General features: G+C 37.6%; 2 protein-coding genes across 2 annotated transcripts; both read right to left on the bottom strand.

Annotated features, from left to right (window-relative positions):
* Window positions 1-224: 224 nt before the first annotated feature.
* Window positions 225-890, bottom strand: LOC140938377 (short transient receptor potential channel 4-like). The gene has a single exon (XM_073387863.1). The coding sequence runs from the start codon at window positions 888-890 to the stop codon at window positions 225-227; it is 666 nt and encodes a 221-aa protein (XP_073243964.1).
* Window positions 891-5,293: 4,403 nt separating this feature from the next.
* LOC140937602 (gamma-aminobutyric acid receptor subunit beta-2-like) lies at window positions 5,294-26,362 on the bottom strand. The gene is made up of 10 exons (XM_073387149.1): window positions 26,308-26,362; window positions 26,173-26,218; window positions 25,114-25,233; window positions 23,127-23,221; window positions 22,930-22,997; window positions 11,381-11,601; window positions 10,819-10,901; window positions 10,269-10,400; window positions 7,980-8,326; window positions 5,294-5,829 (listed from the first exon to the last, which is right to left on the bottom strand). Exons 3-10 carry the CDS (start codon window positions 25,191-25,193, stop codon window positions 5,575-5,577), a joined length of 1,281 nt encoding a protein of 426 aa, XP_073243250.1. The 5' UTR covers window positions 25,194-25,233; window positions 26,173-26,218; window positions 26,308-26,362; the 3' UTR covers window positions 5,294-5,574.
* Window positions 26,363-27,017: the final 655 nt, after the last annotated feature.

Genomic DNA, 27,017 nt, shown 5'->3' with positions numbered 1-27,017 from the left:
AGCCCAAAAATTGATTTCAGTTGTAAAGGTGGAAAGAAGGAGACCCTACCTTGTCATTTCCAGTAATTATAGCGAGCTTAAGCATGCTTAAACTCCCATTTACATGCGGTATACTGTCAGGTATGTCTTGCATCTCCTTCACGCATCTTATCTCCTCCATCGTGTGGCATTCTTTCAAAAGATCCACCGAAAACTCTTTACTGGCATCACTGACCTGAAAATACTCACTTTAACTCGTATTCATGCTCAGCTACTTCACGCAGTTCTTTGTGCAGGACGCACGCACGATTAATGGGATCGGGGCCATTGCAGACGTCGCGAAGAAAAGACGCCGCGATAAATATGGGGCTGGCAAGAACGCGGTATTCGATAGAACCGAAAAAGGCGGGTTCAAACTTTTCGTTCCACACAGTGTTAGAATCTGAAGACCACTGAGCAATTTTTGGATCACTAATGCTGAATCCATTCTCCAACAGCATTGTAATGATTTCAAAATTCTGCAAACATGCCGCAGGAATCAGCGGGTTTACGTATCCTTTTAGGGATGAACCAAGTGCTGGCTTGTGAAATTGAAGAAGGACTTCCACCATTTGTGCATTGCTATCACGAACCTCATTTAGTAACGCGAATTTCAAGTCAGCCCCACTACTTAGAAGTAGTTCCATAATTTCTTTTCGAACAGACACATTTTCCAGATATCCAGCAACCTGTAAAAGGGTTTTCCCAGAACTGTCAACACAATCTAGATCAAAGTTTAGCTGACAAAGGCTGTTTACTTTCGAAAGATCTCCCTTTCTTGTGGCTTCGAAAAGATGAAGTTGTAGAGTGTAATTTGGTGGACAAACACCATCAAACATTAGCTCTTGCATGTTTATGTCTGACCCTTCCATTGTGAATTATTCACTTTTCATCATACCTGTTGGATCGTGATAAAAAATCTCAACTTGCAATCGTGTTATAGTATCATTGATACCCCTGTATGAATATACGCGTCCTTTGAATCAATGAAAGCACGTTCAATTTTTTTTTACCAAATCCACATTGCAATGCGCCTCTCCAAAATAATGACTTATTAAGCTATCAAATAGAGCAGTTAAATGATTTTGCAAATAACCATAAAATTTACACTGGAACTAGCTTAATGTAGCAGTAAGTCAAAATGAGTTTCCAAGTTACGAGGGCCTTGATTGAAAGCATGAGAAGTCACACAGGGCTTGAACTGTAAGTATCCCGGAGGGCCCCATACAATTCCTTAGCGCCTTTCTAAGCAATTGTATGGAGCTCTCCGAGACACTTTTCTCCATTAGCCTAGTCGCGGCGGATATTGTTACGTATGATCCATGCGTGAGGTGCCGTGTTTTTCCCGACAGTCTTCTGTCAGAGAAATGTCATCATATGACTATTTTATACTTGGGTCCAAAAATTTGGAATTCCCTTCCATTATCCGTCTCTAGCTCCACCTGGTTTGCTAATTGTAAAAAGCGTCTTCGTGACTTTCTTTCTCGTACCTTTGAAACAGACTGAAGTCTATATTATTCTATTGGTGTCCCCCAGTCCTAAAGTATTTCAATCAATGACCATATCATGGGGAGACCTCCTTGTACAACTAGCTTTGGCTTTCTGAGGTCCCCTCACCTCTCACTGTTTTGATCCTTCTATATTACCTATTTTATGAAACTGTTCTTGATCAACTCAAACTGTATTGTTATTCAAGATTAAGATAGATTAGTGTATATTGTAATTATGGTACTGTGAATTTTATCTCAAATTGAAGGTAATGCTGTAGTCTTAATTACCCAAGAAGTAGCGGTGTAAAATAGATAAATAAAACGAAGCCGGCAAAAATAAAAGCCTTTGTTTGTTTTAATTTTTTCTTTTCTATTTCAGAGGTCAGTTTTCTTGTTCACGTTTCTATCCAGTCAAAATGAATCAGGTTTAAGGATCTTTAGAAAACGAGATCATTAGAAAGTATTTGACTCGATAATTACGGCGAAAACGCTAGTGATGGGAGAAAATATATATTTCCGCAGCAGATTTGCTAAATCGCGAAGCGTAATACGGATATTTATTCAGTTTCTTCCAAAGCCATCATTGATAAAGCTGTAACGTCGTCACGACTAAAATTTAGTTTGTATTGTATCTGCAAACAATTAATAATAATAATAATCACAACCCAAATCTTTTATTGATAACAAAGCTAACTATAAAATCCTATTTACAATTAATTTCACTTAAAAACGTATTCAGTCAAAGCACTATCTACATTATTCCTTTCGATTAAAAAAAAAAGACTCTTAATTTCGATTGAAAAAATCATTCCATTAAAAATATATCACATATTCGAAAAAAAAAATTCAATTAAAAAACGGTTTATTTCAAATAATAATAATAATATTACCACCATTATGGTCGACGACTAGTGCGGATGAGGTTTAAAAGCTCCGATAAAGTTCGCTGTCATTGAAAGCAGGCCAATTTTTAGAACGCTAGAGCTCATTCGGAAAAGTGTCTAGGATTCCTTGCAGCTTGTCAAGCAATCTTTTTATAATTTAATGACTGAAACTGCGACCGAAATTTACTGCCGACTCAACAATGTCCAGGAATCAAAATCCAAAGTGAAATGGACGCAACAAATGAGAACAGATGTTTTAGAATGCAAACGGACAGCGCAGGTGGAGTGTGTGTGTGAGCTAGTGTGTGTCCTTTCAGGCTTTCTTTTTATTGAGGATAACGTATCAGGCAATTGTTTCTTTGCTCATTTTCCCCCTCAATACCATTTCCCAGGTATTGCTTAGATTGAGTTCGTTTTCTCACAGGTCCAATGTTGGAAATTCATAGCCTCTTCCATCGCAAGAGATTGGAAGCCACTGTTGAGTTGACTGGCATGCTTAGTGTCAAGACACTCGTATATTTAGGAAAAAAAATTCGAATCAATTTAAGTTTCTGAGAAACTGGCCACCTACCCCTCCCCTAAGCCAACATTTTGCCCTAAGCAAGAAGTAAGTATTAAGGTTAGTTTTGGGGGAGTGGTAGGTGAAATGATTTAACAAAATTTTATGAAATGAATTAAACATTTTTGTTGTTATTTTTTTAATGAAACAATTTGTCGTGGGGCCTCCTTTAGCGGCAACTTAAATCGGAAATATTTAACGTTCTAATAATCTCGTTTAACCAATTTTTTTCCATTGTGCTGAAAAATAATTAAATAGTTTAATCTAATGGTGAAGCTACGTCAAGATTAGTGGACAAAATGTCCGTCCAGTCGAGGGAAACGGCTTCTTTTTTCAACATTTCCACTCTGGAGAAGGTTTTGAACAGCTGCGTTTTCGGGGAGTTTCTTGGTGTTGCGAGAACCATTGTTTGTTTGCTTTTATGTTGTGGCGGCCGGGGCTATTTGTGAGTGTATATTTAATCATTCACAACACAAAATCTTACCGTTTTTAGTGTCCTGTTAATTGGTAGATCATCCAGAGAAAAAGATGAGATCACCTTGGTGGTATAAAAGCGTTGCTTTTTACAATATCAGCTGTTGTAAGGTTATCAAAAATGAATTCTTCATGCTTTTCAAATATCCTCCGTTCTCGATAAAACGCATATATACCTTTAAAGTGCAGTGTAGGTTTATTTATACGTTTGTGAAGCGCCGAATTGCATGTGCATATTTTACACCGTTTTCCTATCAACAGACGTCTTAAGCTATACATATTATCACCTTAAGGCTTATTATCACGGAGAGCAGAAATTCTTTGAAAACTGTTTTCAATTTAATTGAAGATTTATAGAGCAATAGTACAAGTTTGTGAAAAAAAAGCAAGTTCGGAAGTAACATTTTCAAGAAATAACTAAAAGATGCACTATCCTAAAAAAGGCCACAGCTTTCTTTATTTCTTTATTGCTGCTGTTTATTTCAGGCAGAAATGACCTTGGTCTAATGCTTGAAGGCAAGACAACTTTTTGGCAAAGGTTTCTCCAGACTTTTGATAATGACGGAGACGCTCAGTCTACCCTGATTTTTTCGATACTGATATGAATTTCACTTAGTCCAAAAAAAGTTTTTTTTTTCTTTTTAGGTAGGAAAGCCTGGTATCAGCTGGTATCAAAGATGCCATGCTTTTTAGAAATATGTTCTGCTTATCGCGATAAAAAAAACAAACAAACAAACAAACAAACAAACAAAAAAACAAAAAATTAAACAAAACAAAGAAAAAGATATAATGAACTGAGAGGCCTTCTGGGAAAGCTTTTACATCATCAGCATTGCTACACGCTTTCTGTTCCCTCTTGCTGAAAAGATTAATCGCTCGAACCTTTTTCAGACCCTGCTGACGTCATGCAAGGCCCTGATTTAGAATGTAATTTGCCCTTGAGGAAGTTGCCGTGTCTAATATTCAGTCATCAGTATTTGAAATATGCCATCGTCAATGAAGGCTTTTAAAGATCGGAGACCCTAATCTCGCATTTCCATGTTAACTGCAAGATCCTGCATGTCAAAAGCTATTACCTCAGAAACGTTTATCTAGTCTGTGGATATGGATCAGACCTGCTCTGCTTCAGACCTCTTAATTCAATGGGTCTCTCAAGATTTCACCAAGACTGGAGGTGTATGGTTGGCGAAATGGTGCAAAATTCATAAATTCCATAATCAATGGACATTAATGATTTCATTCTTATTCACGGGTATATTCGTTCACATTCAAAGTTTTCAAAATTCAAGTTTTGTAGTGAATAATTAAAAGCTACGTTATCGACACTGGCAATATATAGGCAGACACTCTGACCTGATTTTGAAGTGTTCTTTTATTAAAACGGTCGTTGAGTCCCATCCACGTTCACACTCTTCCAGTAGATCGACTGCTGCCGAAAAAACCTCTTTCCATTGCAAAGGAGACGTTTGCTCCCTCCCCCCCGGGGGGGGGGGTACTCCCCTATAATAGTAAAGAGGTCGCTCGTCGTATCTTTTAGGGGTTTAAATTTGTGGATTGGTACCGCTCAGGATGCTAAAAGCTAAAATGACTGCTGCTAGAGTTGTATCGCTAACATTTTAGGGGCTGATACGCTTTATTAGGATAAATATTTATGAGAAGTCTTATTTATTACTATTAAGATTTGTAGTGCCAGTTATATAATTTGTTGTTGTTGAATTGGTACATCTTAGGGGTGGAAATGGATTTGAGACACGCCGATAAAACAAGATTCTGGTACCTCATGATTATGTTGGGCCTGAACATTCTCCATTATTAAATTGATTTGATTAATTCTCACAGCAGTACCGAAGTTAAGAAAACACAACTGCTTCATAACAAACTATTTTTATTGATGATCACGTACTGGGGTTGCCGTAGGAAGAACTCAATCTTAGTTTCTTCTTCCATTGTCAATGGTGCCTTCAGCCCGTGCCTGAAAAACGGTGATCTCGTTTTATAATCGCGAGTAGGTGTTACCTAATCCATAAGCAGGTCTAAGCAATTAACTATAATTTTAAGTTGTTTTTTATTATGCTAAGTACTAAAAAGCTGAAACTGAGTGGAGACTCTTTAAACGCTGATTGTTAAGCATCCCCCGCAAGATATTTTTTTAGACAGTAAAATACAGATAATACAACCAGTAAAACCCATTAAAAATAATGAAGACAACAGCAAAAGCTATCTTGGCAACATCATCTAATGAACCGCATTTAAAAATGTTCTTGAGATTAGCCAGTTTCATCTCAGACGTGCGACAAGCAAAGATGGAATGTCGTTCAAATTTCTCCCCGGCGTAATCCTTCTGCAGTGATCTTGAAGAAACGTTGACGTTATTATCCGTAAGTTTCGTGATTTCCGTTAAATTCTGAAATGATAAAAGAGCTTCAGTTATTGTTTACTTAGAGAAATAGACTGAAAGATTTACTCCAAGTGTTTATTCCCATTTCACCCTCGGACGTACACGCAAATTCATACTCCCACCGTGGTGCAAGGGGGGGGCGGGGTTGGATGGAACCCCTCCCCGGAGTTTTTGATATCTTGCAGTATTTTGAAACGATTTTACCTTTAGTGGAAAGCCTGTGATCTTCTTAACAAGATGAGGTATATTTTAGGGGTGGTGGCGCTGCTGGAGGCCTGTGACGTCATCAACAATGGTCGCCATCTTGGATTTTACCAAGAATTAGAAATCAAGTTAAAACTGCAAAAAAGGTAATTTTTTGTGCTTTACATGAAAAATAACACATAAATAAGCACTTTGCATGATTTTAGCCACAAGATTTACTTTTATTGTCGAAAAAAGTTGAAAACACATGTATTTTCACCCAAAATTGGCCTGTCCACCTGCTTCTTATGACTTCATATCTCGTAACCATAGCGACTGGCCATCACTAAACTTGTCTCAAAATGTGTGCGAGGTATGAACGAACATGCAGCTACTGAAAACGTCAGGTACTGATGTTTTATCGTCTATTAAAAAACTGAGAAAAACCCTATTGGGGGGGTGGGGGGTTCACCATCCACCCCTCCTGTACGTCCGAGGGTTAATTCACCACACTTATTCCAGCGAAGAAAAACAAATAGGTCAAATAGATGTCAGTAAATTAAGGTGAATCTGATTTTAAGGATAGTACCCGTGGTCCTCAAATTTTGTTACTGCGCATATGGTCAGAGCATCATGGGAAGATTTCAGTAACTAAAATTTACAAAGGTTGATGCTGTCAATTAAGAATTAGTTTTGAACGGCTTTTTGCCGGGACTCAGAAAAAGGGCAGATGAAATTCATAAAGTTTATAAAGCTCTTTTTTTGTGGAAACTAGTATACACCCTCAATTTTCTTCGTATTACCTAGGGACTATTATATGTTCATGAACCAAGGGGAAAAAACAGCCTTTAAATTGGAAGGCACCGTATTAATGGTGGCCCAAAAGAGCCAGAGAGTTTAGGGAAGCTCTTCTACTTACTGTTTAAATACTGCTAATAGACTCAGTAACAGTCTGCAGTCAAACACGTGACAGGTTAACATATTTGAACGCACCGCAATTATTTGACATCTTAAGACTTATAACAGCTTAAAGGTAAAATAGCAGACGAGTCCCACGGGTTGTGCTGTCGCTATAGAAACAATTATTTTCTAGAAACTGCCTCAGCACTTAATAAATATTAGCAGAAAGAAATGAACACAGTGTTTCGTTGTCGCCATAACATCATTGTTAAGTGACAAGACAAAAAAAAACTAAAATCTGACTTAATATATCTTAGTTTTTATCTTGTCACTTGATAATGATGTCATAGTGACATCGAAACGTTGTGTGAAAACTCTTTTCGCTAATTTTTATTCTTAAGTGTTACAATTTGATTTATTCCTAAAATGCATGAAAGCGGTAGAATTTATCCAGAAAAGTATAAGTACTGACAAATAGACCTATTCGGCTAACTCAATGTTGTACCCAATTCCAATCTCCCGGGGTTAAGGTTCTATGTGTATTGTATTTGCTTTATAATGTGGCATTCACATTTAAATGATATGGTAATTCCTGAAACAAAACGTTTTATTCCTAAAGGGTTTGAATTGGGTACAACATTGGATTAGCCGAATGGGTCTATTCTAAGCACGATGGTAAGTCTCTAAATGTTTTGGCAGCAGCTAATCTTGATCGATGGGTTCGATGAGTTCGATGGGTTGCGTAATTGTTACTCTAACTACAAATCTGATACTCGCGTCTTTTTTCTAATTAAAGGCAGTAGAAAAAGCGAAACAAGCCACGGTGGAGACAATTGTCAATCGTTACGCGCTGACTCGGTTTTACTTCCGCTTAACAGTCATTGAGGAAAGTGTAAAACTCAGCGCCGTAGAATAAGTATTGGCAAGTGGAAACAAAAAGATTTACGGTACTCGGATATTTTACTCGCCAATTTTGTAACTAAATTTGTATTTATGGTTGACAGTATAAGTAGACCACTCAATCACATTTTTATTTCCACGGAGTATACAAATGCATCCATACTAATTCTTACCACTCGATGTTCTTTAGACTCTTTGTGTCCTCTTTCTATGCTGTTTACAATTGCATATTCTGCAAATGCACCGAACACAAAAATATAGCAAAAAATTAGGTACCAGTCCACTGCTTTCACATACGATACCACAGGCAAAGATCCCTGACCAACACCGATTAACAGTGTAGTAATTGTGAGAACAGTCATTATGCTTAGTGCAACACGAGCTGGAACTGACTTCCGATCAATGAAGAATGAAAGCCAAGACATACACGCGATGAGAATGGCTGGAATGTAAACCCTTGTCAGGTAATGGCCAATGCGTCGAGTGAACACAAATCTAAGGCCAAGAACAGAGTAATTACCTGGGAAAAGAGCAAGAAACATTTAAAAATATGCAAGCATTTGATGAGAAACACTGGCAAATTATAAGAAAGGAGCTTTGATGACAACGTGTGATAGGGAGCTATATTAAAGGAGTAGTCTGTTTACAAACAGCATGTCGACTCTCTTGTATGTAAAATCCAGAATAAAATCTCTCGCTTTTATTCTTTATTTAAGGAAAATGCCAACCGATAATCTCAATGGACTCGGAGTAATCAATTGATAAAAATCGGCATCGATTTATCAATCGATAAATCGATAAAAATCGGTAAATCCTTCGACTCGAGGGGATGTCTGAAATTCAGACTAGGGAATCTTTACTAAGGTTGTATTTCTCGTGATACTTGCCTGCGAGAACGTACTGAATGTAATTATAAAACGGAACCGATTTTGTTATTATATACAAAATAAACGGTTTTAGAGAGAAAGTTGTGTGTGCAATAGTTTCCACATTTCTCATTTTCGTGTTTGCTGATCAGTTGTTACTCGTGGATGCTAACTTATGCCAAAAATCAACCATGGCGGACTTCCGTTATATACCGCTAAAATCATGAAAAATCGATAATATCGATTTGACACAGCAATTTAGTTTATCGATTTTCACCGATTTCCATTGTCAATCGATGAAAATCACTTGATTGCTATCGATTTTTATGCGGGAAAAGATCAGGTGGCTGTCTCAAGACCACATCCCCAACACATTAACTTGAGATCAGGCTCTACTTTCGTTTCGCTTTGAAAATTACATTCCGGCGGGCTAGGCGAAACGAAAAGAGAGCCTGATACAAACCTTCTACGAAACGTCTACCGCCCACTTTTTTGATTGATTGAAATTTGCCGAATCAGCCAACCAAAATTACTTCCGTTGCTTGTTTTTCTAATATGCAAATTTTTCACGCGTGGGAAAAATGCGGACTGGCTGACTTAAAAAATAGCTTTTATCTGTTAATTTTTTCAGCTAAAAATAAAACAGTCAGCACAATCGCATTTCTTGCGAGATTAAGGGAGATCTCGAAGGTTATTTCTGTTGGCGTAGAAGGTAAAAAGTTTTCGAAAAGACGGCGACACGATGTTCTACTAGTTTTATTATTTTGTCTAGGCGCGTTCGAATTTAAAATACTGAAATTTCTATTTTCCTCGGCAATTTTCCCCGATTTTCAGCACATAAATCTTTAAAAACAAAAGCAAACAGCCAACGAGCGAGGACACCAGTTTTCGTGGTTTATATTTTACAAAAAGCGAAGGCAAACAACTAGTCACCAGTTTTTATAATAATGCCTACAAAAATTCCTTGAATAGCGATGCGATATTTTTTCGTCTAATACTTCATAGTTGGCGATTGAGGCTTCTTTCGCAGTGAGCCTCCGCTTGCGTACCCCGTTCAAAGAAGTCATTCCCGGCTAAACTTTCAGATGAAACCAGTTTTAAGATGGACAGTATTTTGATTGGCACTCGTTTGTTGGTAAATCAAAAGGCACCTTGTTAGTGGTCAACAACTTGCAGAGGGATTCAACTCACATCAGTTCCGTAAATAAAGCAAATCCTGAGAAGATATGAACAACCATATGAATTTTCTGAATTTCCATGACACATATTAAGGCATATTTTCCTAGCATAAGACCATAAACCAATAAAAAAGACAGCAAAATCGATCCTTCTCTCCGCCGACGACGGATCATTCACGAGAACAGCCACGCGAGGAATAAGCGCTTTCAACTTCCGGCGTTTCCGACAACCAATCAGATCTTGTGGCATTGTTCTAACAGCCAATCAGCGTTACGGCCAAAATCTGGCCTTAACGAGCAAAAACGTGAGAGAGTTTGTATCAGGCCCAATTTTAGCGGTAGCCGTTAGAGAGAATGTATGAGAACCGCTAAAATTGCCCCTGATCTCAGGTTACCGACACATCAACACATAGAGTACCAGTTACGTAGCTGCTGACGTCCTGATGAGTGCTGACTGGTTTAAATGTAAATTGAGCAATCTCGACACTTTCTGACAAAGTTTTATTTTTCTCCTTCCACTCGTAAACAATATCATCTGTGGTAAAAGAGTCTGCAAAGCAAAAGAGTCAAGAGAAAACAATTAATGGTATGACTAAAAGAACAAGACACATTTTTCAGTGAATAAAATATAAACAAAAGAGATAATAAATTATTTTTAAATGCATATTCCTTACTAATGGAGTGTATTAGAATGAAGCCTAGTACATAATAAAGTTCAAGACCATTCCCAAATTAATAACGGGGTCTAAAATAGAATGATTTAAATAATCCCGTTAGTTATTGTTTGGAATATAAAATAAAAATCTAGGCACAAGGGCAAGATAAACAGCTGCGAAGATAGTGAAAATACGGCATTTAGAAAATGAAAAATTTAGATCTTTTTTAGCAGGTATAAAAACTAACACATAAGCAGTCACCTGCATCAGCGTTTTTATTTCATCAATACGTATATTTTTTTGGGAACTTACAACTTAAGAAGTTCAATTCACACACTTGTCGATCCATGGGGAACTTGCGAAAGTCCATTGCACAGAGACACGTGAGAGTGATTCTAAATATTATAAATAAAATAAGTCAAAAGTCATGATGGTCCAAGAACAGTTTTAGAACAAATTTCAGAAGGTTTTAGGATGACTGATGACCTGTCGATGACTGTCGTTAAGACTGGTAAAATAAATTCTTCCTGAGTCGAAACGTCAAACATAATAAGATTAAGCAATCAAAATTCGATGCAAAACTTTGTTAAAGTATCTGTCGACAGGCGCGCCAGGGTCATGTCTTCCGTTTTTTGGTTTGCTGGTGCTGGGGGACAAGAAATTGTAACAGCCCCTCTCCGATTAGAACATGGTTTATTATACTTTATTGCACGGAGGTATCAGTCAATGAAAAAGAAAATTGTTGAATTTAGGTAGTCACGAAGTTGAACTGAATTGTCCCCTTCATTTTGAAAACCTCAGTTATGCCCATATTTAAGTAAGCCGGCGATACATAATAAGGCATTAAGAAAAACTGTTTGTGTTTTTTTTTTACCTTGAGCCGACAAATACACTACCATCGGCTTGAATTACCATCACTTTGTTTAAAGTAGTCATTCTGTGCAGCTTTCCCTTTTTCGTGTTTAGAAAGAATGTGTCAGGCTGCCACAGTCTGTCAGCGGTGTCGCCAGGTAACGTTATCTGCCTCTCAGGCACATTATGAGATAACCTGTCATCACGCCAGTACTGACGAAAGAACAGTTCCAAAGTAAAAGTCTGCCAAGGAAACATTGACAACCTCAGTTCAGTTCCTTCTGAAAACGAGAAAATCTACTTGTCGGCAATACTTGCCCATCGAGGAAACATGTCTCACAGTAAATTAATATATAGAATTAGCCAGGGCTAAAAGCGAAGCTCGTATTAACTCGAATATATAATTTAAATCAAACAATAAACTTGCAATTTTATTCCACCAATCAGTTAACTTAAGAGCACATTCATGTGACTTTTGAGGGAAAGGCTAAGTTATTTTAGAGAAAAATAATTTGCAAACAGTCCAAGCTAAGAGTGAACTTAATCTTAGATCGAGTTGATAGCCTTTATAGCGGAGCTCCACGCGCGCGCGAAGCGCGCGCGTGGGTGGAGCCCCATAGCTAAGTAAATCGACCCATTCCAGAAAATTTGGTAATCACGTGACCGTACACCGACCGCCGACCGTCCGTCCGCCCCACAGGAAAACCAATGTTTACTCTCACACTTTTAGCTAGTTTGGGAGCCTAAGAGAAAACTAATTGCACATCAATGTTGTGATCAATTGACAGCTGTGAAAACAGGGCATCCGTTGACCAGTATCACCTGACCGTACCGCGGGCTCAAGTGTCGACCCATCGAGGTCGAATATTTTTTTTGAAGTTATCCGCTGACAAATTACCAGTTTCAAATGATCGCAGGCTCAAGTTTATTTTTTCCAAGGATTCACATCAAATATGTTGTGTTTATGTGGCTTGTGGTATTCGACGAAACGAAACGAAACGAAACGAAATGAAACTAAACGAAACAATTGGTAATCGACGAAACGAAACGAAACGAAACGAGTACTGTAACTTGTGAAAATCACAGGTGTCCCAAGCTCACGTCACGAGTTTGTTATGTAAATTAACTTTCTCACAAGAGAGTCGGTGTCGCGTTACAAACAACCGTTGAGACTTTGAATGAGAAATACAGTACTGAGATCTCCGAACGCTAAATATCATTATTCTTACTTATTTTTCTATAAAATAAATAAAGGACACTTACTTTTGATGTATTCCTGTGTTTTTTGGTTTGAAATCAGCGATTTGGTCGTTTTTTTGGCTGTTATTGTTTGACCCCTGTCACTCTCCATAATACAGAAAACAGCCGGCGGTCCGGACCTTGTCTATTCAAAGGCGGGTGCGGCCCGAAAACCCATCGAATCGCAGATTTTTTCGACCAGAGGCAAACTTCTATCATCGCTACACCGCAGCAAACGTTTAAAAGCGGCGCATGTCGCTGGAACATTTCCTCGAGCCATGTCCAAATACCTTCTGTCTCCGGACACTGTGATACGGCCACTAGACACGGCGTTGGTCCGAGGTCAAATTTCCCTTTACCGGGGGTGGCTCAGTCAAATTAACTGAAATTTAATTTGAAGATTTTAGTTCGTTTTCACGCGAGAATGATCATTCTTTAGGTTTACAATTTTAACGGGTAAAACTGTTATTGATATCCAAACTACAACAACAACAGAAAACGTTTGTTGCGGGTTTTCTTTGTTGACTGAGCCACCCTCGGTCGAGGGAAATTTGACCTCGGACCAACGCCGTGTCCAGTTGCATGCCGTATCACAGTGTCTGGAGAAAGAAGGTACCGTAAATCCTCTATTACAAATTACAATATCCATAAGTCTGTTTTCTTTTTAACAATACTGATTCACATATCAGCAGGCTAGCTGCTAATTTCATCTTTCAAGCATTTGAAAGACGAAAGAAACATAGTTAATCATACCATTCCATTATATCTTCATTTTTATTGTTATTTTAATCGGTAACACCTGTACAAAATGGTAATACTGAATAAACTTGTTGTTGTTGTTGCTATTAAGCCCCCCAGGGGGCTTATTTATTTCAAGCCTATTTGAGGGGGGGGGGGGGGAGGTGCTTATTTGAGAGGGGGGCTTATTTAATTTAAAAAACGACGATGATATCAGTTGTCCATAAAGAACTAGAATACAAAGTGGAAAAGCTCAAGTCTCAGGCGTTCGTATTTAGCGAAACAAAACTGCTATCGTGTCCAAAGTGTTAGGAGCTGCAGAAGAACAATTACCACTTTTTTCTAAGGTCTAAGATTGTTTCGTTTCGTCGATTACCAATTGTTTCGTTTCGTTTCGTTTCGTCGATTACCAATTGTTTCGTTTCGTTTCGTTTCGTCGATTACCAGTTGTTTCATTTCGTTTCGTTTCGTCGAATACCATAAGCCTGTTTATGTCACTATGGCCCCGCACTATTAAGATTTTGATTTCAAACTGGCCTCGGAAGCGAAAATTCAGCCGGTTTTTTTTAAAGTACAGGCGGGGAAGACCTTATCTTACCATGGTCACGCGTTGGGCAAGCTGTACGTCCAATTTTTTTGCTCTAATTGGTCAAAATTTGACAGGTGAGTTCATGCGGACAAATTATGCAGCATCTTAAAAGTTGTTTACTTTGACAGCTGAAGCTGACAGTGTTTTGTGTCAACTTGTGATGTTTTTAACTGTCTTTTTCCTCTGGATGTACAAAATGAAATGCACCTGCTATCAAGAGTCTTCTGTTATTCATGGCTGGTTTGTTTACTGGGTTTTTGGTTGAGAAATGTGTCGCTTGTCAAAATTCGGTAATTTGTTTTTGGATGGCATCGTTTTCGTTTTTCACCTTGCTTAATGCGTAAGAGGGTTAAAAAGTCTCAAGCAACTGTGGCCTTCCTTGATAGCTTTCAGGAACTGAATCTCGAATGGTAAGCCTGAGTAATTATTGTATTTGATGTTTGTTTTTGTTATATCATCAAGTCTTGCACAGTTCACGCTGACAGTGACATGCGGCAACTTTATTATGCACGTTTGTAGGATTTGAGTCAATGATCTGACCTAGTATCAGGTTTGATAGAAGCTTACAGAACTTTCAAAAGCCTTCAGATATATTTGCTCACCACAAATAGAAAGAAAACGTTCTGAAGAATATTTAGTTATAAATTTGGCTGTAGAGAGAAATTGCGATTTTCTTGCTTTGAGGAGTTCACCTTCGTAAACAGTAAACACCGCGCCGGGAAGCCGGCTTAAGCTTTACGCTTAAAGGCTCAGGATTTTTAGAGACACTTTAATACTTGTCTTCGTGAATAAAAATTGTTGTCTCTGTAAATGTTTCAACGATTTATATTTCTTTTTTTGATTGTTAGTAGTCTCTCTTGCAATTTTAATCGCTTGTCCGTGCCGTTTGTTTTCATCGTTCATGAACATCGCTTGCAGGAGTACTCAAAAATGTCGCGCGTATCGACAAACGCTTTATAAGATTACACATCGTTATAACTGAAACCATTAAATAACAAATATAGTAATAATAAATTCGCTATTATGTTGAAGCGTAACTCTATTAAAGTTCATTCAAACACTCGACCACACTGACAGCTCGCACCATAGAAACGAGAACCAGCTGGCCGTATGGGTGATTTTAGAAATTTTTGAACGGTTTCGCTTAAAGCCCACGATTGATCGTCCTGAATATTGACTGAGTGCAATTTGTCTTGAAAAATTGTGAAATACCGTATTCTGTCCGAGGTCTGTATGAGAAATAGTACTGTTTCACCTCAAATATGATGTATAAAAATTATAAAAGGTGGTTTAAACACCCCCAGATTTGTTGGCAAGAATTTGTAAAGTAAACCTGTTGAACGCAAAAAAATTCGGCGTGATTTGTTTTCCAAGAATTTGTTTTCGAGGCCTAATCTTCTGTGACCTTGAATGTGATCAAAGATGTTTGCTATGTTTTGGGTGTACATATAAGGTTATCAATTCAATGTAAGATGTTTCACTCTAAAATAACTTAGCCTTTCCCTCAAAAGTCACATGAATGTGCCCTTAAGTGAACTGATTTGTGGATTAAAAGTTTATTGTTTGATTTAAATTATAAATTTATTAATTGGAGCTTCGCTTTTAGCCCTGGCTAAATCTATATATTATATGTACACCCAAAGAATAGCAATCATCTTCGATCACATTAAAGAGCCATAATGGCTCTTGATCACAGTAGATTAGGCCTAGAAAACAAATTCTTGGAAAACAAATCAGGCCGAGTTTTTTGCTTTCGACAAGTTTATAATTTACTTTACAAAATCTTGCCAACAAGTCTGGGGACGTGTAAACCAACATTTTATACTTTTTATAAATCACATCTGAGGTGAAAAAGTACCATGAGGCGCTGTTTTTATCATACAGACCTTGGACAGAATGCAGTATTTCACAATTTTGCACTACAAATTGAACTCACTCAAGATTCAGGACGATCGAAGCACGCGTGTGCTTTTACCGGAACCGTTAAAAAAAAAAAAATTCCAAAATAACCTACATATACGGCTAGGCGGTTCTCACTTTTGACAAGCGCTTAAGTCGACTGTTTAAATCAAGATTAATAGAGTTTATACGCTTCAACATTATAAAGAATTTATTATGCTTATTTTTTGTTTAATGGTTTTAACTTTGTAACTTTGTAACTTTATTTGATTAACCACAAAATACAAATAACAATAAAACAAGACAGATACACAAAAGCAAATGAAAGTGGCGAGGAAGCCCAAAAAGAAACCATGAGGCTTATAGACATTGGGCTCCCTCAGAGTAAAAATAAAGTTAACAGTAATGGTAAGGCCAGGATCGAAAGCAAAATACAATGAAGGTAAGTATAAATTAACCAATTACATAGACTGAGTTGACAAAATATAAGGTATGGTACAAGTAACAATAAGTATAAAAATAATATCAGACATGTGAAGAAATATAACTATTTACTACAAGATTTATAACTAATAATTCATATATAATTTTTTTTTCAGTTTCGTTTTGAATACGTGGAGAGAATTAGATTCTTTAATATCATTTTCTGTAGTGTTATAATAAGTAGGTCCTTGGAAACTGACAGAAAATTTACGAAGGTTTATTCTACAAGAAGGAAGGTGAAAATCGTTCGCGTGTCTAGTGGCATAGCTATGGACTTGTTTGTTTAAAGAAAAATAATTGTTGAACTTTGAAGGCAAAAGAGAATGGTTAAGAGAAAACATAAGTTTACCTAATTCTAGCTGTCTAATATCGGAAAGTTTTAGTAGCTCTAATTCTTTGAAAATAGGGTCTGAATGAGAATCGAAAGTTGATTTAGAAATAATTCTGATAACTCGCTTTTGCAAAGAGACAAGACGGCGAAGATTGGTTTTGTACGTAGATCCCCAGACAATAATACAATAATGAAGATAAGGATAAACTAAACAATAATAAAGAGTTTTTAGACACGGTCTAGGTAGAAAAAATCTTGCTCTATTAATGACACCTATTGATTTCGAGATTTTACGAGCTACTTGAGAAATGTGCGGTTTCCAAGACAGATGTTCATCAAGGACTACACCGAGGAAGACCGTTTCCTTAACCTGTTCGATTCTCTGTTCGTTTATGCATACTTGCATTGGAAAATGATACCTTTTCTGTCTAGGCTTAAATAACATAAAGTTTGTTTTCTTTAGGTTTAAGGAGAGTTTGTTTGCCTTAAACCAAGTGGATAATTTATTAAGTTCGGAATTGAGTGAGGCTGCCAGGTAGACAGGATCTTTATGGGACATAAATAAATTAGTATCATCAGCGAATAAAATCAGCTCGACGAGCGTCGATGCGTTATTTAAATCATTAATATAGAGCAAGAAAAACAAGGGGCCCAAAATAGATCCCTGGGGACACCACAGCAGATAGTTTGAGGAGAGGAGCATTGACCGTTAAATTGAACGAATTGCAACCTGTTGGAGAGGTAGCTTCTAACCCAGTCCAGAGCCACACCACGTATACCATAGTGTTCGAGTTTGTCAAGCAGAATATTATGATCGACGGTATCAAAGGCCTTAGAAAGATCAAGGAAAACGCCAACGGCATGTTCATTGCGATCAAGAGCAAGGGAGATTTTTTCATATAGGTCAATCAATGCTAACAAAGTTGAATGATTTTTCCTGAAGCCAAATTGATTATCACATAGAATTTCTAGTTTACTTAAATAATTATAAAGACGGTTATAAACAACCTTTTCAAGAAACTTAGAAAAGCTAGGGAGAATCGAGATCGGTCTATAGTTCGTAAAGAGTGATCGATCACCGGCTTTAAAGAGTGGTATCACACGAGCAATTTTCATTTGGTCGGGAACAATGCCATGAGAGATAGATAAATTGATTATATGAGCTAAAGGATCGGCTATAATTTGAATTGACTTTTTTATGATGGAAATGGGAATTCTATCATGGCCAGCTGCCTTACCTGGTCGAAAAGCATTGGAAATTTCCGATAGCTCATTTGGAGTCACTGGATCAAAAAACACCGATTGACAAAAGTGACCAGAGAGAAAACGGCGGTGAGAGACAGACGAGTGAATTTCTTTGGCTAGATAAGGTCCGATACTAGAAAAATAACGACAGAATCTATTAGCGATGTCTACTGGATCCGTCATTTCTTGGTTGTCAACTTTAAAGATGGAATTGATTTTAAACGCTTTCTTTTTTGTCTTAATAATTTCGTTTAGAACTCTCCATGTAGCTTTGGCATTTGATTTAGAAGCATCGATTTTCTTTTCGTAATATATACGTTTAGCGATTCTTAATGAGTGATTCAATTTGTTTTTGTAATTTTTATAACGAATCTCATAGTGCAAAGATTGATTAGTGAGATACTGTCTATATAACTTATTTTTCGTTCTTATCGACTTCAGAAGTCCTTTCGATAACCAAGGCTTTCTCAAACGGTAATTGCTCGCCTTAGTTTTTTTTAAAGGAAAACATGAGTCATATGCCGTAGAGTATTGTTTGAAAAAGCTGTTATAGGCGTTATTTGGATCATCAAAAGTGGCAAACTGAGACCAGTCAATTCTCTCCAAATGCGATAGAAACTTAGTTGTGTTGACTTGATTTACATCTCGAACAAAAACAGTTTCATTAGATGCTGAGAATGAGGTGTCGAAATGAATAGAAAATATAGGCAGATGGTCAGAAATATCAGTGAAAAACAGTCCACTCCTGGATCTATCGAAAAATTGGTTGACGAAAATGTTGTCAATTAAAGTTGCCGAATGACAAGTTATTCTTGTAGGGCGCGTAATCAATGGAAAGAACATATTTGAATATAGCGCATCTAAAAATTCACCAGTAACGGAATGACATTGGTGGTTCATTAGATTTAAGTTAAAGTCACCCATTAAATAACATACCTTATTTTCTTTTGAAATCTTACTTAATAGCTCATTGGTCATTGTTAAAAATTCATCAACGTTTTGGTTTGGTGGCCTGTAAATCACACCAGTAACAATGTTCTTTCCCTGGGGCTTAACAATTTCAATAAACAAAGATTCTGCGACGTTTGGCAACGAAAAATCAAGATCGCATAGAAATTTAAAATTCAAATTGCTAGAAACAACTCCACCAACCGGATCTATTTTCCCTACTTTTATGAACAAAACTGTAACCGTCGATGTCGACTGACGACGACGAATCATTTAGCCAAGTTTCGGAAATACCAATCAAAGAGAATTTTAAATTTACGTTAGATAAAAGATCCGTTAATTTGCTAGCATTACATTGTAGGCTACGAATGTTTAGATGCAGTAGAGAAAAGCTGTCACAAATACGCGAATCTTCACTAGATAGTATGTCATTAAATTGATCTTCAATAAAATATTCACAGTCATCGCTAAATAAATCCCTGAGATTGGTGTCAGGGTCAAGGTCAAATGAACGAGCTAGATTTGTTCTAATATTGTGAAGTAAAGGACTGAAGCTTAAACTAGCCAATCTATCAGCATCATAGCGAATAGGACCATTTTGCAGTTCATAAATTGCTAGGTTGAAGTCGGCGTCATCAAGGTCGTTAAAGGGAAATGAAAATTCCGGAAAGACAGACATTTTCAATGTGGGGGAAAACAAAATTAAAAAAACAAAAAAACAAAAACAAAAGATGAAAAAAACAAGGGGGAAATAGCAGTAAGAAATAAATAACTTAGCTGTTCTCGACATTAGGTCTGTCTCTAATAACCAGTTTATCTAACACAAAATAAGCGATCTTTCCTGCTCTCTTGGCTGCTTCCATCTTTGCACGTTGACTTTCTCTTTTCTCAAGGGTTGCTGGAGATAGGTCTTCTTTCACAAATATATTGTCGGGTTTAATTCTTCGGGCACATTTCAGGATCGTTTCCCTCTCTTTCCAGTTACGAAGGCGACAAACAATGGTTCGAGGACGACTTGCAGAATTCTGGGCCGAAGCTGGCCTACGCGAACTTTTACCCACGCGATGCGCTCTCTCAATGTCAGGAGCACTGGCGAGATTCAACTCGTCTTTCAAAACTTGCCTTACTTTAGCTTCAGTTTCTTCCCACGTTTCGTTATCCTCTTCGGGAATGCCATCGACTCTGACATTATTTCGCCTACTCTGATTTTCTAAATACTCCATTTGTTCTTCTTGATGGTCCAAGTCGTCTTGAATTTCGTCAATGGCGGAGTCCAGTTCTTGTAATTTAAGTAATGATGGTTTCAAGTCATCGATGTCCTTTTGCGAAAACTCAAGGCTGTTTTTCAGATCACCCGTTTCCTTTTCCGAACTAGCAATTCTTGCTTTTAACTCGGCTACTGAATGAGTTAAAGAGTCGAGGCGAGTGTTCACGTTAGTTACGATCGAGTCAAAGAAGCTCTTGAACATTCTTTCCTGCATCTGTAACATCTCGCGAAGCGTTGCCAGAGTTACAAACTCTCCTTGAACATTTACTTCAGCCGCCAAAGAACTAACTGAGGCTTTCGAATGACGTGTATCGGGCATATTTTGGACTAAAATTTTCGGTGATTTCGATCTTGGCCAGAGCAATCAAATCCTGCCTTTTATAACGATGTGTAATCTTCTTCGTTTGATACGCGCGGCATTTTGAGTACTCCTGCAAGCGATGTTCATGAGCGACTAAAAACAAACGGCATAGCGATTGAAATTGCAAAAGAGACCACTAACAATCAATAAAAGGAAAATAATTCGGTGAAACATATACAGAGACAACAATTATCATTCACGAAGACAAGTTTTAAAGTGCCGCTGAAAATCCTTGTTTATGTTTTAAGCCGGCTTCCCAGTGTTTGCTTTTTTCAAAGATGAACTCGAGGCAAGAAAATTACTCAAAGCTTTCTTTCACAGCCAGAATTATAGCTAAATATTCTATGGAACTTTTTCTTTCCGTTTGCGGTGAGAAAATGTCTAAAGGCTTTTTTAATTTCTATAAGCTTATAATCAAACCTGATACTCGGTCAGATAATTAGGGCCATTTATACGAGGAAAAATAAGACGCGTCTTACATAAGACGCGTCTTAAATAAGACGCGAACTTTCCGTATAAACGGCACATTTCGCCTAAAATAAGACGCGGCTTAGCTAAGACGCGTCTTATAAGATAAGACATGCTCTTATAAATGGTACAGTCCGCGTCTTATTTAAGACGCGTCTTATGTAAGACGCGTCTCATTTTTCCTCGTATAAATGGCCCTATTGTCTCAAATCTTACAAACGTGCATAAACTAAATAGCCGCATAAACTACTCCCGACTTCATTAAATTAGATATCAAAAACAAACACCAAATACATTAATTACTCAGGCTTACCATTCGAGATGCACTGAAAACTATCAAGTAAGGCCAGAATCGCTTCAGACTTTTCAACCCTCTTATGCATCAAGCAAGGTGAAAAACGAAAACGATGCCATCCGAAATCAGATTTCCGACTTTGACAAGCGACGTATTTCTCAACCAAAACCCCTATAAACAAACTAGCTGTGAATAACAGAAAACTCTGGATAGCAGCAGAATTTCATTTTGTACATTCAGTGGAAAAAGACACTTAAAAACATCACAAGCAGACACAAAACTCTGTCAGCTTCAGCTGTCAAAGTAAACAAGTTTCAAGATGCTGCATAAATTTTCTGCATGACCTCTCCTGTCAAATTTTGACCAATCAGAGCATAAAAATTGGACCTAGAGCGTGACCAACGCATGACCTTGGTGAGAAAAGTCAAAAGCAACTGGCATGTCTTGCCTGCCTGTAAAAACTGGCTGAATTTTAGCTTCCAAGGTCAGTTTGAAATCAAAATTTTGAATTAAACTCAAAATATTTCATATGAATTAAAAAAATTAAACTTGAGCCTGCGATCATTTGAAAACTAGTAACTTGTCAGCGGATAACTTCAAAAAGATACTCGACCTCGATGGGTCGACAGCTGAGCCCGCGATATGGTCAGGTGATACTGGTCAGCGGAATCCTGTTTTGACAGCTGTCAATTGATCACAACCAGGAGCCACAACATTGATGTACAACGCACGGACTGGCGGGGGGGGGGGGGGGGGGGGGGAGAGCGGTGTACGGTCACGTGATTATCAAATTTTCTGGGATGGGTAGATTTATTTACCCATGGTGCTCCGCTACTAATAGGATAGCCTGCGAAAGCATCCGGTTTTTTCGGCTCAAGTTTCTAGTTGAGCCGAAAAAACCGGATGCTCTCGCAGGTTAAAAAGCTTAAAAAGTAAATTCAGTTTAATTCTTTTTGTCACCAAGTTGATGATTGGATGCTCTTAAAAACACCAGTGAAAATTATCCTATAAAATGCTCTTGAAAAAAAGAAAAAGAAGCCCGGGTTAAATTTAACCCTGGTGGGTTAAGCGCTAATCGGCATTCGCCCAGATACATGGATGACGTCACGGGAAACTTGTTTTCTTTCTTTTGTTTAACATATGGAGCGCGGTTTTGAAAATGTTTGTGAGCTTTTTTCGGATTGAAGCAAGTGAAAGCCTCCAAAAAAGTTTAGCAGGAGCTATTTACAAAGAATAAAAATGAAGAAACGGAGACAAAAATAGCTCGACTACTTAACTACAAGAAATCTTCACAACAGTTGCCATCGTGTGTCATCGTTACGAGAGACTCGCTGTTTTGCAAAATGATTTCGCCATTTTTCTGCTTTGAGTAAGAAAAGACGTTGAAAAATTGTTCGAAGTAACTGTATACAAGTAAGATAAAGAAAACAAGAAAAAGTAGAGACGAAAAGTAGTGTTTGGGACTTTAAAAATGCCTAAACTAGCACAAATCCTCGAACAGTCAAGCGGTACGAGGCAGGTATGTGTGACACACTCGCCTGCGGCTCGTGTGCCACTTCTTTGTTTTTACCACATTTTGACCCCATCTGTGATCTATTACTGAACAGACGAACGGCAACATGGAATTTATTTGTTAAATTGATAATAAAAATTAGCCAATCAGCGTGTGAGATATAATTCAGTTATTGTAAAATAAATAATTGCAAACCATATCAACTTCTTGAAAGCCTCCAATGTAAACTATTTGCACTTCAGCTTGGACTGCTATTGGCGGCCCTGTCAAAAACAAGGTAAAACTCCGATCAAAGGGGATCTTGTAAGTCGTCAGAATGGAAAATGTTTGATCCTGTTGAAATCTGTAACTTCTCATGCTTTATTTCTGTCATTCCTTATTGTCTTCTATACCTCTTGCATTTGGCCGAATAAACCTGTGTGTTTCATCCTTTGCTATTCTCGTAATGACAGCTGAAATATCGTCTATGAGTTGCGTTGAGTTATCGCTATAATGAAAAGAAATAAATATTAAATTGGACTTTAAAACATCAGAAATAATTATTAAGAATATTGACTTTGTTCTACTAATGAAGAGACAGTTCTGCTAAGTAAATTTTATAAAATTCAATTTGGTCTTCACCTCTCGCAGACAAACTTTCTGCATGGCCATAAAACAACATAGTTCAAGACGCCATTACTTTACCTCCCCACCTTTCTTTCGAATTTGCTCTCCCCTTCTTTTCTTGATCAGAAAACGAGGCCGCGATGGACTTGTATTTCGAAGGGCCGAGTTCAAGTCCTGCCCTTATCGCTAGCTGGATTGGTTCTCGGTAGTCCCGAGTTCAAATCCTCGGCCAACTAGTTCGCCTCCTTCCAGTTGGGATTCTTAACCTTGTTATTTACCATTTGAATTATTTGCTTCATTACCCCTGAAAAGCCCCTTAGAGGGAGAGAATATTTAAGTATATTATAATTGACTTGATTGATCGCACCATATTGCCTCAGCCAAGCCTGCGTTAAAAGTTCAAGAGACATGGATGCATGAAATTTTATGTCCCAAATTTGAGTATGTTGGAAATCCGATTTAACTGTGAACTCTTTAAGTCCAGCCTTTACACGACAAGGAACTTTCTGGTAAAACCGGGGGAGAGTAGTCATTAAACATTATCAAATGAAGCTGCCTCATCTCATGTTGATTGTTTCACTAGGGTTCCAGCAGATTTGATGCTTACTATAGTTTTCAGACCATTTCACCTTGTATATTTTTGTTGAGAAGACCCTTGGTAAAGCTGGTTAGAAAGTTTTAGATCTCGACAGCAGGGTCGACTCAAATCCCACAAAGATGTAAAAAGTCGTAGGAGGCAACCATTGACGTCATACAAGAAACATTAAGAAAGCTACCGAAACACTGTGAAAAAGCACTTTTTAAGAAACGAAACTCCACTTTTTCCTGGTTGAGATTCTAGAGAGGCATGATGACTGAATCGACATTTCTCAAATTTCTACATCACTGAAAACTAATAGAACGTTGCGGCTTGCAATCAAGCTGATGCTAATTATATTGAATTTAACTGTAGTTCCATACTGATGAAGCGTCACTACCCAGATTTGGGTAGTGCCTCTGATTGGCTGAATCAAATCTCCCACGCGGCACGACCAATCAGAAGCACTACACAGAAGCACTACCCAGACCTGGGTAGTGACACGTCATCAGTATGGAATTTCTGCGCTCGTTTTCCAGACGTCATTTGGCGGGCAAACCAGTGGTAGTGTCGCCAAATGTCGGCTGTTTTCTCAGGCTAATTTAACTGTAATATTGCAATGTTTTGCAATGGTATGACTGAATGTTCCGCCTAGATTAGCTAATAATCGTTGCAGATCATTTTCTTGTGGATGTTTTTTTGGGGAGGAACACATCAAATATTGCTTTAATAAAGCTGAGTCCAGTTAACGTTAAGTTAAGTTGGGTTATTTTATGATTCGGGAGGGGCCCCAGACGCTCATTTCGAGAACATTTAACGGCCACACTTCTCGGAGACTCTTTTGGATAGGGATGATTACGTTGAATTCATCTGCTATATAATCCGGCTTCTTTGCCACAGCCGATAGTTAGACTATACAGGTTACATAATTTTCTCTGTAAAAATGGTTGTCATTATAAATTCAATATTCTCTTCAAAAAATCATATTCCTAAACATCCATTCTGCCTTAACTACAGCTATGCTAACTTCGGATTCACATGAAATTCTTTTTCCTTTCTTGTTTATTTTTATTTTTTACATTACTAAACGAATCTATTTAATGCGAGTAAAGGATAAGCTGTTGTTGTTGTATATCTTAGTTTTGGAAGGCTTGATGAATCCATACCTGTAGGATTGTAATTAATATATTATTTACCTGAGAAAGGCACTTGTCATTGACTGAGTTGATAACAGCAGGAAAATGATGACCGGTACTACTTTTGCTGGATTCGGCATTTCTCTATTGGACACACTCTGGTATGTATGTAAGCTGTACCTAAAAAAATACACTGGGGTTACACTGCACTCATGGGGATAATATTTGTAAGCTCTACTTAAAGCTCGCGTTTGCCTCGCGCGCGCTTTAAATAATAATAATAATAATAATAATAATAATAATAATAATAATAATAATAATAATAATAATAAAAATGCTCAAGTCCGTTGCACTTACAATCAAGATTTGTTTCCTTTAAACGTTTTACACCATATTGGACCTCAACAAGACTTTTAGAGGTCCTCCAAAATAGACGAGTTTTGCTGTTAAACAAGTTTGGCGTTCAACACAAAGGTGCCAGAGAACAATAGCAAACAAACATTGTGATCTAGCTCCTCCCACGTAGCCGGAATCGTCTATAAGCCAATGAAATGAACCATTTAACAAGAAGTCATCCTCCAATGGTTTGGATAGGTAAATTATACTTTACATTGCGAAAGAGCTTTATCGCAAGTATCCGCGTTACGATTAAAAAAGCGAGTCATTGCATGCAAGAGAGAATGTGTTAGCTTAGGGGAGAGATAGGGGAGGGGTAGGTGAAATGATTTTATGAAATTTTATGAAATGAATTAAACTTTTTTGTTGTTATTTTTAAATGAAAACATTTGCCGTGACACGTCCTTTAGCGGCAAACTTTAAAAATAAGAAAGGCTTAGCATTCTAATAAAGGTTTAAACCCTTTTACCCATTGTACTAAAAAATAACCAAATAGTTTTTGTGATTTTAGTGGTGACGCTGACCGTCAAGAAGAGTGAACAAAATATTCGTCTAGTAGTGCGAAACGGCTTCTTTTTTCAGCATTGCCACTGGAGAAGGTTTTGAACAGTTGCGTTTTCTGGAAGTTTCTTGGTGTTACGGAGGCCATCGCTCGTTCGCTTTTATGTTGTGTCGGGGCTATTTGTGAGTGTATATTTAATCATTCACAACACAAACACTTACCGTTTTTAGTGTCCTGAAAATTAGTAGAGCATCCAGAGAGAAATATCTTTTAAGAAAAGTGGAATGGGAAACAGGAATGGGATCACCTTGGTGGCATCATAGCGTTGCTTTTTTACAATATCACTTACTTTTTACCTTTGAGTTGGTTTAAGGTTATCTATATTCAATGCTTCAGGCTTTTCAAATATCCTCGGGTCTCGATAAAATGCGTATATACCTTTCAAGTGCAGTGTAGGTGTATTTATACTTTTGTAAAGCGCCGAATTACATGTGCATATTTTACAGCGTTTTTCCTATCAATAGAGGCCTTAAGCTATAAATATTATCATCTTATTATCACGGAGAGCAGAAATTCTTTAAAAACTCATTTCAATTTAATTGAAGATTTATAGAACAATAGTACAGGTCTCTGAAAAAAAAAACACTTTCGGAGGCAACATTTTCAAGAAATAACTAAAAGATGCACTAACCTCAAAAAGGCATCAGCTCTCTTTATTTCTTTACTGCTGCGGTTTATTTCAGGCAGAAATGACCTTGGCCTAATGCTTGAAGGCAAGACAACTTTTTGGCAAAAGGTTTCCTCCAGACTTTTGATAATGACGGAGACGCTCAGTTTACCCTGATTTTTGCGATACTGATGTGAATTTCACTTACCAAAATTTTTTTTTTTCCTTTTTGGGGAGGAAAGCCTAGTATCAGCTGGTCTCAAATATGTCATGCTTTTCAGAAATATGTTCTGTTTATGGGGATGAAAAACAAACAAGCAATGAAACAAAACAAAGAAAAATAGTAAATGAACTGAAAGTCCTTCTGGGAAAGCATTTTCATCATCAGCATTGCTCCAC

Source organism: Porites lutea, chromosome 5, assembly GCF_958299795.1.
Source record: "Porites lutea chromosome 5, jaPorLute2.1, whole genome shotgun sequence".
Lineage (NCBI taxonomy): Eukaryota > Metazoa > Cnidaria > Anthozoa > Scleractinia > Poritidae > Porites > Porites lutea.
This window is presented reverse-complemented; position numbering and strand designations above follow the sequence as displayed.

Excerpts from the sequence above, each read along its gene's own strand:
- LOC140938377 (XM_073387863.1), bottom strand. The coding sequence starts at position 890 with ATGGAAGGGTCAGACATAAACATGCAAGAGCTAATGTTTGATGGTGTT.
- LOC140937602 (XM_073387149.1), bottom strand. The coding sequence starts at position 25,193 with ATGCCGAATCCAGCAAAAGTAGTACCGGTCATCATTTTCCTGCTGTTA. Across the intron at positions 23,222-25,113 it reads ATGACAAGTGCCTTTCTCAG|CGATAACTCAACGCAACTCA; the intron begins GTAAATAATATA and ends TTTTCATTATAG. Across the intron at positions 22,998-23,126 it reads TATTCGGCCAAATGCAAGAG|GGCCGCCAATAGCAGTCCAA; the intron begins GTATAGAAGACA and ends TGTTTTTGACAG.